General features: G+C 44.5%; 1 protein-coding gene across 4 annotated transcripts in view; it reads left to right on the forward strand.

Moving 5' to 3' along the window:
- The first annotated feature begins 342 nt into the window (after positions 1-342).
- Positions 343-17,642, forward strand: part of LOC122180940 (store-operated calcium entry regulator STIMATE-like) — a 31,942-nt gene continuing 14,642 nt past the window's right edge. For all 4 annotated transcript variants that reach the window (XM_042872946.1, XM_042872947.1, XM_042872948.1 and 1 more), the window contains exons 1-4: positions 343-462; positions 11,366-11,414; positions 11,970-12,065; positions 14,068-14,189. In XM_042872946.1, the coding sequence (XP_042728880.1) occupies positions 354-462; positions 11,366-11,414; positions 11,970-12,065; positions 14,068-14,189 (376 nt within the window). In that variant the 5' untranslated portion in view covers positions 343-353. The remainder of the gene's footprint in view (positions 463-11,365; positions 11,415-11,969; positions 12,066-14,067; positions 14,190-17,642) is intronic.

A 17,642-nucleotide genomic window follows, 5' to 3' on the forward strand; every position in this document is an offset into this window, starting at 1 on the left:
TCCCCATCCCAACACTCTAGATTCTGCCAAGACACAAGCATAAATTTTCTATCCCGGCACCCCAGCCACCACCAAGTCCCCTCCAGCCCCACCCCTACTGGACATCCCTCGAGCCCTTCCCATTCCCAACCCTAAATCCATTCCACATTCACACTCAGTACTATTCCGGTACCGATCCCTATGCCCATCTCCATCCTTATCCCCATCATCACTCCCATTCCCACGCTCACCCGCGTCCCTCCCCATCCCACCCCCGGGTGTGGCCGCCGGCAGAGGGGCGGGGGCGCGGAGCCGCTTTGTAGGCAGCGGGGCGGTCGCGTTCCGTTCCTCGCTGCGCTGCGCTCCGCCCGGTCATGGCCGCGTCCCGTCCGACTCAAGGCTGCGGCAGCGGAGCGCTGCTGGGCCGCTTCGGAGTGCTGCTGCAGGCATTGCTGGCACTGTGCGCCTTCTGCACGCTGATGTGTGAGTACCTCCGTACCTCCGGGCTGTTATTAGGGCGAGGTTTCGGGGGAAGCTCTTTGCTTAGAGAGTGGCGAGGCACCGGCACGGGCAGCCCGGAGAAGTTGTGGATGCTCCGTCCCTGGAGGTGCTCGAGGCCGAGCTGCACGGGGGTTCGGCGACTTACCGTTAGGCTGCAGCTGGGGGGTTGGAAGCGGATATTCCTTAACAACCCAAACTATTCTGCCAGATAACCCTTCTAGTTGGGTATCGCAGCCCGTTTGCCGGCACTGCTTGGAGCTTCGCGTCGCTTTTAATGTGTTTTTTTTTTTTTTTTTTTTTTTTTTTTTTTTTTTTCCTCCAGACCTGTAGAAGGGATGGCAGCAGCTCGCAGCCGGCAGTTAGGGCGCCAGATGCTCTCTCGTAAAACTGTTGTTCCGAGCCTTTATCTGATGGTAATGAGGCACCGCGGAGTCGCGGCTCTGATGTGCGAGCTCAGTGGCTTAGAAAATTTTAATGAAGGGTGGAAGCCAACGGTGTAGGCAGGAAGAACGTGACAAAAAATAGGATGGGCATCAGGTACGGTGCTGCTTGGTTAGAATAATAGGTCCTCTAATTGCACTGTGGTGTTGTTTTGCTTAACTTTCCCTTAAAACGTGAAGTTTTTTGGGTTGAGTGCTGTTTGCTGGGAAGGGATGGTAATAGGAGAAAGCAGTGAGAAGAGGTGAGGGCACTGATGCTGCAAGACTTGAAAAAATCATTGCTGCTGTGCCCCAGCTGTGCTGTGCTTGGAGCACCGTGGGTGCTTCTCCTTGGGGTTAAGTGATCTAACAGAAGCCTCAATCTGTTCTCCTTTTTTTAAAAGCCTGCAGTAATTAAAGCTTCCAGTTGAGTTGAGAAGCCACATGTCTTGAATCTCTGTGCTGCCTGGACTCCAGTGTTTAATGCCAGTCAGCTTGTGAAAGCTGCAACCAGTTCTTCCTGTGGCAGCTGATAGCTTTTTCCAGTGGGAGTAATGACATTGCAACACTTCACGGCCTTTATTTCACTGAACGTTAACTGTAAGAGCAGCCTACTTTGTTGTTTCTGTTGCTTTTTTTTTTTTTTTTTTTTTTTCTTTCTGTTCCTGTAGTGGGGGAGGCTATGTGTTAACTGACCCATAAACCACAGGGGATACCTTGTGAAATAAAGGGTATTAATTATCAAAATACTCCCACAAATGAAAGCATGGGCTCAATTATTTGCCAGCAGTAGTTAAGAATGTTGTTCTCCCCCTGATGCAAGAGCTAATAGAGTCTTGCAGAACTTCCTGAGTTGGAAGGGACCCATCAAGTCCAACTCCTGGCTTCACACAGGACCGCACAGGCAGCTCAGTGCCGTGCCCACTGCCCTGGGCAGCCTGTTCCATGCCGACTGCCCTCTGGTGCAAAGCTTTCCCTAACTCCCCCTGCCCCTTCCCTGACACAGCTCCATGCTGTTCCCTCAGGCCCTGTTGCTGTCACAGAGAGCAGAGCTCAGTGCTGCCCCTCTGCTCCATGTGAGGAGCTGTGGGCAACCATGAGGCCTCCCCTCAGCTTCCTGCTCTAGGCTGAACGAACCCAGGGACCTCAACTGGAGAATGAGGATGCTCATGTCCAAGGATATGAAGAGCAGCTGAGCATGCTCTTGGTTAATTAGGGAAAAATCCAAAAGCTCTTTTTGAGTGTTTCCTTGTGAACCTGCTCAGTGGCTGAAGATGAACCCCTAGATGTGAATAGGTTTCCAGCCCTAGACTCCTGATGGTAGATCATGCCCTGGCTGCCCCTAATTCCCATCAGGTGTTCTTTATCTACACCTCCTTTGCATACTCTCAGGTTTTCTGTTAGGGCTGGCTGTGTGCAGCCTCTTTAGCCCCCTGTAGCTATAATTGGTTTACCAAAGATTTTGTTAGGATATAACATGCTTTAAGGCTTCTTTTGGGAGTGGCCTATTCAGCTGGAAGCTTCCTGGGGAAGAAAAGGCTGCAGTACCTGGATAGTGGTGGTTTGCAAACAGTGTATGTAGGGGAAATCAAATTAATGCTGATGTGGTGTTGGATAAGGCTTTGCAGGTGCTTAGCCATGGAATGTGCTCGGAAGAGCACAGTCTACAGCAGGATGGATATTTTTATGTTGTTATAAGAAGAGTTTGTGACTTCATGTTTCTTTTACTTGGGGCTACAGGAAGCCTGAAAAAGAATATGCTAATCTCAGGGAAAGTGGTAATGCACTCAAACAGGCTGCCCAGGGAGGTGGTGGAGTCACCATCCCTGGAGGTGTGCAGGAAACATGGAGCTGTGGCACTGAGGGACATGGTTTAGTGGGCATGGTGGGGATGGGTGGGTGATTGGAATAGATGGCCTTAGTGATTCGATGTGGATCTGTGACATGGAGTGTGAAGTTTTAGTAGAACAACCCACTGTGTTCTTTGAGGCCAATTTCACCTCTTGCAAAGGGTATTAGAAAGCCCTTTAGATCAAAGGTTCATGAGGAAGAAATAGTGCTTCGTTATAGGATGAAGGGAGTGATTGCTCCCCACTGCTCCACTCTGTGTTTTAAATGGGTCCTCCATGTGGTGTAAGCAGGATCCACAGGTAGATGATGCCCAGCCTAATGTGGTTTAACTTGGAGAAGAGAAAGCTCTAGGGAAACATTGCTGTGTCCTTGCAGTGCTTGAAGGGAGCTTATGAGCAGGAGGGGGAGCAACTTTTTATATGGCCTGGTAGTGACAGGACAACAGGGAATGGCTTTAAATGGAAAGAGGAGAAACTCGGGCTAGATGTTAGGAAGAAATTCTTTATTTGGAAAGTGGTCAGGCACCAGCATGGGTTACTCAGAGAAGCTGTGCGTGCTCATCCTTCAAAGGGTTCAAGGCCAGGTTGGGTGGGATCCTGGGCAGTCTGATCTGGTGGTTGGTGACCCTATGCAGGGCAGGGGGTTGAAACTGGATTGTCTTTAAGCTCACTTCCAACCCAAGCCATTCTATGGTTAGGATCACCACTATTACAGCACTGAGGAAAGTATTTGTTGGAGCTTACAAATACTCTAAACGACTCTATCCTGTCTTTAAGGCTGTAGTCAAGCTCCTTTGCAGTGTTGTGCAGGGCTTGCTCTAATTTAGTAATCAAATGAGAATCAGATGTAATCCTTCCCAGCTGCCTGCTCCTTCCAGAAGGACTCTTGCTAAGAGAATTAAGTTGTGAACACTTGGTTCTGCTACCTCTTTTTTCCTTACAGCTGTGGTTGGCAATCTAGCTTCCTGGGCAAGAACTTGTCCTTGGGGAAGCCGTGATGTGGATAATTCAGCAATCCCATCTGAAGTAGTTGTCAATGCGTAGCTTTTGAGTGAATTTTGCAGTTGCTGCATGTGATGTGAGGGTTGCTGGAACTTGTCACGTGGACACCAAATCCCTTAGAAAGAGAAGACAGAGTCTTGAATAGGTATCTTAGTCATGTTTTTCCTTTTAGATTAACAGGGGACAAGTGAAACAGATCTGGGGAGTCATTTAAGAACATTTCTCTTCTGTTTACCTCTCCTCCTAAAGCTTTTTAAGTAGCCTTCTGAGCTCTTGAATGAGGCTTAGGAGCATTTGTGCTATGGCAGTGTTTTGTGGTTTGGCTCAAGGGTTGGTCCTGAGGTAGGACTGTGGAATAGCAGCTCGACCATAAAAACAAACAGTAGCTCTCAGCTGTGGAGGGAAATATTGGTAAAATCATAGAATGGCTTGGGTTGGATGGGATCCCAAAGATCATCTCGTTCCAACCCTCTGCCTTGGGCAGGGTTGTCACCCACCGGATTGGGCTGCCCAGGGCCTCATCCAATCTGTCCACGGTCACTTCCAGGCATGGGACATCCACAGCTTCTCTGGGCAGCCTGTGCGAGTGGCTCACAATCCTCTGTGTGGAAGGGCTTGGATTTCCTTATACTGAGGGGTAGATGGAAGGAATAGAACTTAACTCAGAAGGGTTCTGCCCTATTGCAACTCAAATTTGTTGCTGCACATGCTTCAGGTTGCTGCACTGTTTCTGTGCTTCAGAACTATCTTACATGCTTCCCATGTGGTGTTCCAGCTTTTACGCTGAGTATATCTAGGAAAAAAAGTGGGTTGAAGTGTGCGTGTACATCAGGAAAGAGAACTAAATGATAGATCACTGGATCTGTGCAGACTTGCATTCTGTTGATTTTAATAAACCTGTCCAGGGCATGAGAGTACTACACTGCCATGCCTGGGACGGGCTATGCTGACTTTGCTTCCTTTAACATGGGAACATAGCTGTGTTTGATTTGATTCATTATACTGAAATAGGGACTTTACCACTCTCTCTTGTGGGGAAAAATAAAACCACAAAGATTTACAGCCTGGAAGAGGTGTGAAGCACAGGGCTGTGACTCTGGTAGTCTGGGTCTGCATGTAGGTTTGCAAGTTAAGCAAGAAGCTACATATGGCAGGACTCCTATGACTTCTTTCCTTCCGCTTCAATACATGTGAAAACTGGCTGAGCTTGAAAACATGCGTTGTGCTTTGTAAGCTGGAAGGACCATGTGGCATTTAATGTGCTTCATTAAGCAAAGCACAGCTTTCTATGGAGCTTTTGAATCTGAGTTGTTGATTACGTTGACCTCCTCTTGGATGTCACCTTCTGAGCTGCTAAACCAAGTGGTGAAAACTGTATGCTAAATGATGATTGGGAGGAATAAAAGCTGAGGACATTCCTGCTTGCTGGAGGAACAAATGGGTTGGTTAGGCTGAGAAACAACCAGGCAAAGCTTGAGCTGCCAGAAGTTATGTGTAACCTATGGGCTGTGAAGCACCTTATGCATTGTTGGATGAGTTCTGCTGCATCTGGTGGATGATTGATATTATAGGTGATTCTTAACTCTTGTGCAAGTAGGTTTACAGGGGAATTTTGTCATTTCAAAGGGTGGAGAAAATAAGCCTTTAGGGAGGAGTCTGTTAAATTTCCAGTTGGTTTATTATTTGGCATTTGTGAGAGAACTGACAAACTTCACGTTTGGGAAAAAAAAAACCTCAATTGCATAACTTCATTTGTTAGATGTTCTCTTAATTACATCATGTATTGGCTTTAAGATCTATGCTTCAAACATGGGTATGCTTTATATTCCAAGGCACTGATCTGGAATCTGGAGATGTGTTGTGTGTAGAGCCTCTGTTGCCTTTCCCAGATGGAGTTAGAACAACCTTTCACTTAGAGCCCAGTCCAGGTCTCCAAGACCTCCTGGTCAAATGGAGCCTATTCTCATGAAGTGCATATGACTAATGGTTTCATCACAAGGTGGTTTATGATCACTTGGTACTTGAAGGCTTATGTATGTGTCAAGCTTTGTTTTAATGACCATATAAAAGTAGAAGCTTTGTTACTTATATACAGTAACCATACTTATGTGACCTGAGGCAATTCCTCTTCACTCAGTGTGGTGCAAGCAAGCCGAAAGGTCGGACACCCATGCTGTAATGGCAGACATAAAAATTTGTGTAGAAATAAGACATGGGTACTACACTAATTGCATGAGGTGGAGCTTGAAGCTGAATACTGCATGACCTTTACCTGGGCAATTCACATTCCCTGCTAGTAGGATGCTTTAGCTGAGCAAGGTGGGTGATGGGCTGATACCGTTGCTTTGAGAGTTTCAAAGCTTGTCTTGCAGTGGGCTTGCAGGTAACTGGATTTGGATGAGGAGTGGGAATAAATGGCCAAAAGATCCTGGAGAGGAAAGGTACTCAAGCAATTTTGCTTTGGAAACAGCGGAATTATTCCTTTCTGTAAGGTTTATTTGCATAGATCTAAAAGCTCTGGTATGTGGCATTGTGCAGGATTTGAAGGTTTTGCAGAAGTCTGCTGCTTTGAGTGCCTGAACCTGCTACTGATACACATTTCTCCTGCAATTTGGAGCACTCTGTGCCAAGAGAAGCTTTTCTCCTCTAGAAGATGCTGTAAAGCAGCCTGGCAATATCCAGATACATTCAGTAGGAGCTGGTACCATTTTGTATTTCCCTGCTGCCTCAGGTCTTCCAGACTCAGAGATAATCCAGAGCATATTTGCCCTTTGTTGTATATAGAGTATTTGGCCTGTTTTGTTAAAGATGTACATTTTTGAAGTCTTGATACAACGGTGTTTGGGAAGGAAGCTCCAAACGTGTATCAGGCAAGTGCAAGAATACAGGTTTGTAGTGTCCTCCTCCTCAAACTAATGATAGATGTGCTGCTGAGCATTGCTCTGTGCTGAGGTGGTGGTGTTCTGAGCTTTTCTATCTTGCTGGCAGTGTGCTGGCTGCTGCCTGTGAGCAGTGACTGCTGCTTCCTCCCATTGTGTCTCCAGTCTGAGTTGCTGTGAGCTCATGCTAAAAATAGTGTAGCCTCCACAGCTTTGGTCTCTGCATGTTGCCTTCTTCCTGTCTGGGGCTTAGAAAAAGCCTGAGAAAGGGTGTGTCCTGTAAAATAGGTTGAAATGTGTTACTGGAGACCCTACTCACTATAAATAAAGTGGAGGGTGGCAGAGGAAGAGCATTTCCTCCATAGGACAGTAGCTCTGAATCCTATTCAGTAAGGCCAGAAATCAGGTGGTTTCTGAATTTCTTATTACAAAAATAATCTTCCTGGTTTCATAGTAGGGCATTTCTACTGGGGAAATAAGCTTCCCCCCTGGTTTTACAGAAATTTTACTTAGGAGTCTGTTTTGCTGATCTGTTTTGCTGCTATTCTAGCTAATTCTGCCTAAATCAGGGGTTTATTTCCATGAAGAATAACAGGCAAATGTACATGTGCACTGATGTCTGAACGCAGTGCATCATCAGTGGGGGTGCTGAGAAGATGCTGCATAAGGAACTGCTCCACTGCATGGGCAAGATGTGAGGAACAATGGAAGAGAATCTGGAGTTATGCAAGTATTAATTATAATTTGGAAATTAATTACTACAAAAGTAGGCTGTAGGGCAGTACAGCTGGAGTTCCATAACTCCAAGGAGCTATACGTATCTAGGGCAGACAAAGCTGTTTCCATCGCACTGCGTCTGGAAAACACCACAAACATACACTTTCTGTTACTCTGCAAAACAAAAGTTGGGAAAAAATTAAAAGGGGGGCGGGGTCTCATTGAGGTCATACCTTGTCATTTTCTGACTCCTTGCAGATCTATAAGTACTCTTCTGCCAAGTGGGTATATTCTTTTTTTTCTTTTTTTTACATGGGTTTCTATTCAGATGGCCAAATTCATCCTAGTCTGGAGATCCTCAACAAATTTAAAGTGTCTGTGATCTTCATTGTCTTGACTGAAGAGGAAGGGTTTGGGAGCATTTCGTTTCCTGCCTTGCCCTTTCTTGGCCATAAGCAAAAGGCATTTCTCTCAAGTTGCTGTTCATGTTCCTTCCCTTCTGCTGAACTTCAGGGCTTTTTGTCTGCTGTAACTGGAGCCAAGTAGGAATGAGTGTTAACTTGTAAGGACACCAATTCAGGCTGTCACCTGAGATTATCAGTTTGATCTCTTTAATGGGATAGATGTGTTTGTTCTTTTCCAACCTGTCTTACCTTTTCCTGGGATGTTTTAGTCCGTATGGATTGAACTCTACCACAGTGTGGCTGAGTTCCTTGGAGCATCTTCAGAGTTAGGTGTGAGGCTTCCTGCTCTAGAGGATTGTCTTTGAAGCCTCTCTGAAGGAAATGTTTCTCCAGTGAGCAATTTCACAGCTGACATCCTCTCACTTTACCATTCAATTGAAACTTAGAAGACATCACTAGGAATGTGGTTGAAATACCTATCAGCGAAGGGCCAAGTCACACAGGAAGAGCCTGCACAAGCAGTCTTCATCTTCCTCCATTTAGCTCTATTACACGGATCTTTAGCTGTGAGCATGGGGAGTTCTTGATTTAGTATTGTCTTCAGATGGCTGGGGATTTTCTCCCTTCTGTCTTGTGCACCTAGAGACATAGAATCATTTGAGTTGGAAGGGACATTAAAAGGCAGACCACCCAGTCCAGCTCCTCTACAGTGAACAGGGAAATCTGTACCTGAGCAACTTCAGAATATTCAGAACATCCTGGTCCAGCCTGGCCTCCTGCACTAAACAATCTTAATAGGTTACAGGTGCTAAAATTCAGATCACAATTTCTGTTTGCATTACCATGCATTTGCAAGCACAGCTTGTCCTGTGGTAGATCAGTCCGCTATCAAGATTTGCCAGAGCCATGGTTGCAGATCCATGCCTACAGCTGATGGAAAGCTGAGTGGCCTCAGTGAATAGAGATTTCCTTTGAGAAGAGCAAGAAGAGACTTGAGCTGTTTCCCAAGCCAGCTGAGCTTGAGTATCCGCTCAGGGATCTGTGCATGCCCTGGCTCAGATCCCCTGCAGGGAGACATGGAGGAGAGGAGTTTTATCAGTTTCTTGACATTTCAGAGACCTGGAGCCATTTTTACGTGGATTTGAACTCACCCTTAACCTCTGGGTCATGGCCACTGAACTACTCTGCTGCCTGTTCAAGCTCCGGTGATCTTGGCTGGCTTTCTGGCTTAATTCAGAGACAGCCTGATGCAGCTCTGTGCAGTTAATGCCCTATTAAGCAGTTAATTATTTCTCTATAATACTAGCTTTTATCTTTAATACAACAGTTTTACTGTCTGATGATTGCACAGACCCAGATAATTCTCTTAAATCTAATGAGGCATGACAAGCCATGTTCAACAAGGCACCACGCCATTAACTTCTTACCTCTTGTCATCTTATCACACTGAATTACTATCTCTAGCCTGTGTGGCTGTGGATACATGTATGTCACTTCTTATTAGGACAACAGTAAAAATCATCCCTGATGCTCTTGTGATTTGGCTGGTGGTCAGCTTGGTGGCGTGTAGAGCCATTCTATGCCATAGGGAAGTTTTTGTACTCTTTGCTTCAAGTTTGTTAGTTTTGGCTTAAAGAATTCTGGTCTCTCAGCTTTGTTAGTCCATGGATTTATTTTTTATTTATTTATTGTGGAAAGTGAGATGTAAGTGCTTGTTTGGATGCGCCTGAAGTCCTAGAGTTGAAGGACTTTTTTTTTTTTTTCATGTGTAACCTTGTCATTGTGCCAGTAAAAGGTACAAAGTTCCACTTAATTGAGCATCCAAGCAGGGGAATTCCTAGATCTTTTCAGGCTGGATCAGGCAGGAATTTCCCTGGGAAAGCAGCCCAGAACTGTTTCTTGGGGCAGATGGTTGGGCTCCAGTTGGCAGGCTGAGTACTTGAGTACAGTGAGACTCACCCAGTGCATCATTTAATTACTGTATAGATGCAAGACAGAAAAGAGCAGTTTATTTGGGAGTAGCTGCTTCCAGCTAGTGTATTAATTTTTTCTTCCCAGCCTTTACTGAGCTTGTTGCTCTGTTGGTTGATCTTTCAGTTAATGGGTCTGTGGAGGAGTGTAATCTAGAGCTGGATACCAAATATGTGTTTGTTCTGGTGTTTGGTTAACTCTTGAAGTGACAGAGTAAGCTACAGAGCTCCAGGAGCAAAGACTTGGTGATGATAAAGTAGATAGCTGGTGGTCTGTTTGGGCTTCAGCAGCCTTTTAGAGCACTCATCTGCTCAGTACTGGGCAAATCTGGGCGGTGATGAAGGGCGTAGGGACTCATGCTTCTAACGCATACCCTTGAGATAGCTTGTCTGGGGAGGCTATACGCTGATTCATACTTGTGTGTTCTGTAGCTTTCAGGCTCTAGGTTCCCCTAGATGGCACCATCAAGCAGCTGCTGTGCTCATGTCCTAGGATGGAGCGTCAGGAGTAGCATTGAATTAGTTTCTTTTTGCCTCCGAAAAAAGAAGTCACAGATCAGTAGTTTTAACTCTGAATCCTGTTCAAGCTGGTAGTGTTCCAGGAACTGATTGTGAAAGGTCAATTCCCCATTTACATGGGGTTTTGAGGCAGCAGCTGTAATTGCAGAGCCTCTGGACTTGGATGTAGATGCTAGCAGCTATCTCACAAAGCAAAATGATGCTACTGAATGCCCTTTTATTAATTAGGTTGGGGGAAAAATATAGTGAGGAAAATCTCTCCCAGGTCTCCTTGTTGCAGGGCACTGATATCTTAGGTTTAAGGGAAGAAGACTTGGCCAGGTAGGTGGAGCTCTGTAAAACAAATTCCTAGTTGGATTGACAGCAAAGCAGTAAAAACAACTTCTGTGTGCACGATAGCACTAGGAAGCTATTAGCAGCTCCTAGTTGGGCACATAAAAGCCACCTGAATCCAGGGAGAACATAAATCTGTGGAACAAGCAACCTGGGACCCTTGGAGATGCTTCTGCAATGCTCAGAACACTGTGAGCAGAACAGAGTTTAAAAATGAAAAACAAACTTAGTGTTATCTGCAAGTAGTAATTATCTGCAAGTAGTAACTGTGATAGAGAGCTCTGGAGGGTCCTGGAATGGAGGACTGGAGTGGCTGCAGAGACTGAACTAATCTATATGCAGAGGGACTTCATTTAAAGTATTCATATATCTCTTAATATCTCGTGGTTGGTGGTACAGAAACCACATCCCAGACACAGCCAGTGAACATCCAAAATGTGTAATAAATCAGTGTTCTAATAGTGTCTCCAGTTTGTTGGCATGAGCTTGGAGCCTTATCTGTTTGCAGTTTGGTCCTGGCACCTTTATGGTAGGGGTGCTTACTGACTTCTGATCCTGTGAGCTGCAAAGAGGTGATGGCTTTATTGTGCCTCTGGAGTCCAAAAGCTTGATGGACTACTGGTGTACATGGTTTGAATATCACTACCATAATTCTGATTTGCCTGGAAGAATTATCAGGGCTGGCAGATAGTGATGAAACCTCCCCAGCTTCCCTCTGGCCACTTGACAGGGAATGGAAATACACATCTGTTCAGCTCTGATGGTTAACATTATCTTTAATTTTCTTTGCAGTAAAACGATTTAAAGAACCAAAAGAAGAGAGGCGTCCCTGGAGGATATGGTAAGATTTTAAATTTGGATGTTAAAAAGCCCATGTACCTCCAGTATTTCTTCTACCAACAATCTTCATGGCTCTGTGACTATTCTATTGGTATTTAGTCTTTAAATAAAATGCTCTGCTGCTACTTCCCAAGACAAATTTCCTAAAGCAGCTGGTACTCCCTAGAAATAAATTCCCTCCCTAGCTCCTCTAAGAAAGCTTGGTTTCACTGAAAGTGGTTGATCCAAGAGGTTATGATCCTCTCAGATCTGCTAACACAGCTGCACATGGGCTGTCTTTCAGACCAGGTCAAGTTTTGGTCTTAAATTCAATTAAACAGATAATTACATGTGGTAGGTTGAAGAATCATATGTACGGCCAGGCTGGCTTGCCAGTGTTAGCAAAGAAAAGCCTCTGTCCCCTGGCTTTGGTTCTTCCCTTAAAGTAATTTGGAAATTAGTGGACTTCCCTTCTTGGGTATCAGAAATGCTTCTTAAAGGAAAACGGGCCTATGCCCAGCCTTTGGCTGACCTCTGCTGATGCTCTAGGAAACAGATCTTGCTTTTTTCTTTCCAGGTTTTATGATACCTCCAAGCAAGCAATTGGTGCCCTCTTCATCCACTTTGCCAATATTTTTCTGTCTGATCTCACTGAGGAGGACCCTTGCTCTCTGTAAGTACCAAAGGCACTTCCATTCACATCCCACATCTTGAAAAAGAGGGAGGAAACCAACCGGAGAATGTTTGGTTTCCACCATATATGGCTGGCTATTTAAAGTACTGGATGGATACTAGAGAAGTATGCTTTGCTCAGTGTGGTTGAAGGCCCTTATCCAGTCTGGATAAAAAAGCTCCAAGAAAAAGGATGTTTTTCTTGGAACTTCAGTTTTACCTACCACATGCATTCATGTTGTCCTATTTTGGGGCTATGTAAATTAGGCTTGGAATTTAACAGAAATGTATCTTTACTCCAGACCAGACAATTTGCAGCTACAATTCATTTCAGAACTAGGTAAAGTTGATTTTTGTGTATCCCCTTTGAACTCCAAAATGCTGCTCAAAACTTCCTGGCCTATCTCCTTTATTTATGTTAGAATGCTGCACTTCAGTGTGTTTCTTTAAACAGCCACAAGTTTGGCTGGGACTAAATGTAACCTCTAAAATGATTCATTGCTTTTAAACTGATGTTGTTTGAAAATAACCCCATTTATGCTTATGCTGTGCCCTTCAGTTTCTCCTAACGTGCTTGCCATTTTCCTGGTCTGCCTGCCTTGAATACTGAACTGGGCAGAGCTCTAAAATCATGCCCTTGGGTTCTGCTGCTCCTACGCTGTGCATCCTGCCGAGTATAAACTGCTAGAGTCCCCTGTTTTATTGGGAGTGCTCTGGGAACTCTAAGAAGCTAGTTTGGGAAATCTTAATGCCTTTTCTTTAAGTAGACATCAAAAGCAGATTGTTTTTTTGTTTTGTTTTTGTTTTTTTTTTTTCCCAATATCTTTGTTCAGAAGTAATATCAAGCTAGGGAAAGGAAGCATTTGTTCCTGTGCTTGGTGGTGTTTTCACACTGTAGAAGTATCTGACCTATCGCTGCAGAACAAGATTCCAATAGCACAAAATTGGCCAAAAACATATGAGAGATTTTTCTGTGAGGCTCATTAAAATACTGAGCCCTGGATTAGAGATTGAATTTTGCAATCCCAAGAAGGCTCCTGCAGATCTCCTGTCTCTCGCACACTTTCCAGTGAGGCTTAAACCTCCAAAGTTGCAGAGCAAGTTCATCAGGCCTGAATCTCCTGATGGGGATGGATTTTGCTGCTGGACCTGCAGCAGAAACCCCAAACTGGAGGCTTTCCAGAACCCCAGAGTGTCTGCTGTTGAGCCAGGGATTGTTACCTCTCCTAAATTCTTCTGCCTCTTGCTTTGCTTCCCTGCTCATATAGCATTTTACACCTGCTCTACGGAAGTGAGTTTTAGCCTTTCCTGTGGAGCATTTATGTTGTCCAACAAGTTTCAGTTTTCTGGTATAGAATTCTGAAAGTGTTTAGAATCATAAACATTGGAAAGACCACTGAAATCATTTAATCCAACTGCCAACCTATCACCTCCATACCTACTAAACCATATCTCTCAGTACCATATCTACTCTTTTGTTGAACACCTCTAGGGATGGTGACTCCACTGCCTCCCTGGGCAGCCTGTGCCAATACCTCATCACTCTGAGAGTAAACTTTTCCTAATATCCAACTTGAGTCTCCACTGGTGTAATTTAAGGCCACTGTACCTGTGTAGTTATGCTTCTATGAAACTTTGGTTTTAATTTAAGAACAAAAGGTGTTGTAAATGGAACCCTCTCTTTTTTAGGGAGTAAACCCTAAGCTACAGTAACTCAAGTAGTATTTAATGCTGTGTGAATAAATGAGTGGTGCCAGGGAGATGGTGGAGCCTCCTTCCACTGCTGATCAGGCTCTTAAGCTGGTAAGGCTATTGGTAAATTCAGTAACATTGGCAAGGAAGGAAAGCTTGGACCACTAAGTAAGGATCTGAAAATCATAGTTTTTGATAGATTTCCATATTTTGAAGATACATAGTGAAGCTTGTGTCATATAGACTTGAACACATACAACTTGAATTTGCATTTGGAAGCCTCACAAAGAGACCTTTTCCTCTGTTCCTAGCTACCTTATTAATTTCATCCTCGATGCCACGCTGGGGATGCTGCTGATTTGGCTTGGTGTGAAGGTGGTCTCCTGGGCTGTGCAGCGTCAGAAGTACACATATCTTGTCTTTGGAGAATATGGTATGTGTCTACAGCTCTGCACAAAGGTGACTTCTTTTTTCTCTTCTGTGAAAGAAGAAAATGGCTGGCTAAGGGGAAAAACATGGACTTCTATTCTATTACACATGAACTTCTACTTCTGTTATCTGTCAATAATCAGCACTACTGAATCATTAAGGCTGGGGCAGGAAAGAAACACTAAGATCATCTAGTCCAATCGTCAACCCATCCCTGCCATGCCCTTAGTGCCACATCTGCCCTTCTCCTGAACACCCCCAGGGGTGGTGATTCCACCACATCCCCAGGCAACCTGTTCTAATGCCTCACCACTCTTCCCGAAAAGAAATGTTTCCTGTTATCCAACCTGAACCTCCCCTGAATGTTGTGTTATATTTTGGGGGCATCACTACGTTGTGGTAACTGCTGTTGTGTTAGTCATGCTTGGGCACAGAAGATTGGTGATAAAAGGTTGAACATGCCTGAGGTATATGATCCCACGATGATGATATGACAAATTATGGGTTTGGATGCCATAGTGGTTTTCTGTAGGGCTCTGTTGTGGGGGTTTTGTTATTGACTTCCTCCAGCCTCTTCTTGAAATGTGCAGTTCTTTCAGCTGTCTCGAGCTGTGGTAGGCATCGACAGACCAACAAAACTGGGTTATCAAATGACATGTTTTCCCCAAATTACGTTTTAAAACGTAATTTTTTCATTTAAAAAAAAAAAAAAACAACCTCTTAAAAGTGCTCATAAGCTTGTCAGCCTCTGCTTTGGTTCCTGTTTCAAGAAAAGCCTTTCTCCAAAAGTCCCACTAGAGGGTAGCACTTCTCTTCAGAAGGAGGAGAGCAGTGCTTCTCCACTTCTCTGCAGTGAAGGCAGGAGTTAACCCATTAGGCTATTTTGTGTTAGTCTTTTTATTTAGGAAGTACACATTCACACGAATAACTTTAAGTCTTTATGTCATTAAGTCTATTCTAAGGGTAGTGACGTTCCTCTGTATTCTTTGAAGCTGGTGAAACTTAGACTAAAGTGGAATTAGTGTGGAGACAACACTGAATTCTGAGTTTTAGCTGAGACTTCTTTGGTGCATAAGAGAGGGAGTGCTACACCTACCTGAATAGGTTTCAGCACAAGGTGGAGGGGGTGGTTGGGTTTGTGAGGTGACTTGTGGCTAAACCTGAGAGTAGTTTTAAAGGCTGCAGTGTTCTAAAGTCATTCAAATGAGGCAGCAGAGGAATAAATATTCCTGGTTCAGGCATTGGTGCATTTTCACTTTATGAGCAGTGAGTACTCAAAGCCCAACTGCAGTCATCCCAGAGCACTGCTACACATGCCACGTCTGCAGCTGAATGGAAGCAAGAAAATGTTAATGCATATTGACAGCTTTAGCCTTGCAGAGCAGTAATGAACTTCTTGAGCTGGAGTTTCTGTAGACTAAGCCAACCTTTGAGGAGGGAAACGACTTGCTTCTCCAAGGAAATCTGGATTTTGTTAACAAAAATGTTTCTGCTGCTGTTTGAATTTAGTTTTTGAACTGGTGATTAAGTCTCATCCACCCAGCACCATTCTTGGCCAGAACCACTGTGATGGAAAAGTCAAATGGTAGTCAAATGGCACGTCAAATGAAATCTTGCTGCAGAGCTAAGAACTCTATCCTCATCTCTGCTGTTAAGTAACCTCCAGAGTGATTTGGAAGATGCTGGCAAACTCTCCACAGTTTAATACAAGCTTCAGATTCAGTTTCTGGACTGATTGATGTACCAGACTTGCATTGTTTTCTTCAGTTATCCTGAAGAGGAAAAGTTTCTCCTGATGTTCTGCAGAGGAAGGTGGGCAGTATACCACATAAACACCAAATCCATGATGCAGACAGAACCTACGCTGTTCTCTCAGGCAACCAGCTGTCCAGAACTGACTGTTTAAAATAGATTATTCTCATATTTCCAAAAAAAAGTGGGAGACACCCATTCTGAGATCAGTCTCTTGTGTCTTAGCCAGAGGCTGCTGAGGCCAGAAATGACCTGTTTTTAGCTAGTGGAGAGTCAAAAGTTCCTATACCTTTATGTTCCTCCATCTTTGCCCAGAAGCTCTTTGGATTGTCTTTAAGCATAGGAAGGTAAATTTGGAAAGGCTGCTGGCTCTTCTGGAGGTGCTTGGCTCCTGAGAATGAAGACTAGCAAAGTTCACTCTTCATGCTGGTTCAAGTAGGTTTTGAAAAATGGTGGTTGATAAACTTCAGCCTCCAAACTACAAGTCCTTCAGCCTCTTCCCAGTTCTTGTGGCTACAAGAGGCTTGCTGGGGGGAAACCTGTTGATGGCTGCAGCATCCCTGCACTGTGTGTGTACCAATTCAAATATTGAAGTACTTCTAAAATAATACTTTAAGGAAACAAACTCTGTCAACTCATATTGAGGCATTTTTGCAGTGAGTGAGTCAAATGCTGAAGAGCAGCATCATGAAATGGTGAGAAGAAGTGGATATCTTGGCTTGAAAAGTTATTCAGGGAGGCAGGCTTATATAGGAGCATGGCTGTGGTCGCTAACTGTTCTGTTTGATGCCCTGTGTTCATTTGCTGTCCAGAAATGGAAAGGCGCTTTGCTTGGAGCCCTCTGAAGTCTGTTTAATGGTCTGTTGAACTCCACTGGTCAAACTCAGTTACAGCAGAATGTGCTTTGTGCCAGCTGCTGAGTTTAACTGAGGACCTGTGTAGGCTGCTTTTGGCCCTGCTGCGATGGCCTACAAAATTTCCATAGTAAATATTCCCATGAACCGAAGCAGCCAAGGGAGCTGGCTGCTAATGACTGAGGAAATACTGCTGAAAATAGCTCTAATCTAGGGGACTGTTTTGTCCTTAGCATGCAATTCAGATGCTTTACCAATATTTCTTGCTTTCTGTACATAGCATCGAGAATTACACAAATGCTTTTGTCCTGGAGGTACAATTTAAATATTCTTCACTGAGTTCCTATCGACTTTCCCCATCCCCACCATCTAACCCAATACAACTTTCAGTATTTTCAAACGCTCACTTTTCCTCAGCCTCCCTGAACTCTCTGCCCTGGCTATGGTTAAATATTTTCCCACCTGCTCAGTACATGTATAGTCCCTGGAAGCCTACAAATAAAGCTGTCTGGCACTAACACGTGGACCTTGACAGCTTGGTACATTAGACAGCTTGGATTAAAATTAATCCTGTTGTATGGTAACAAGTCAAATACCTCAAGGAGTGCTGCTTTTGCTCTGTAAGCAGTTGGGCTCCCACTCACAAGCAGAACACGAGCTGTGTCTGTGAGGTTGCTGCAGGCACTGGGGATCCTAGGTCTGTTTTAAAGGGGTGATGCTAATGGTGGGATAGGGTGCTGGAGGAAAATGGTCAAAATGCAAAGCGTGCATCCTTTTCACTAGGACTTGCAGGGCAAAGATTTGTCCTTGGTGCAGGGAGCCACTCAGAGGGAGCATGATGTGGCTTTCTG

Source organism: Lagopus leucura, unplaced genomic scaffold (assembly GCF_019238085.1).
Source record: "Lagopus leucura isolate 7727_CA_CO unplaced genomic scaffold, USGS_WTPT01 Super-Scaffold_100008, whole genome shotgun sequence".
NCBI lineage: Eukaryota > Metazoa > Chordata > Aves > Galliformes > Phasianidae > Lagopus > Lagopus leucura.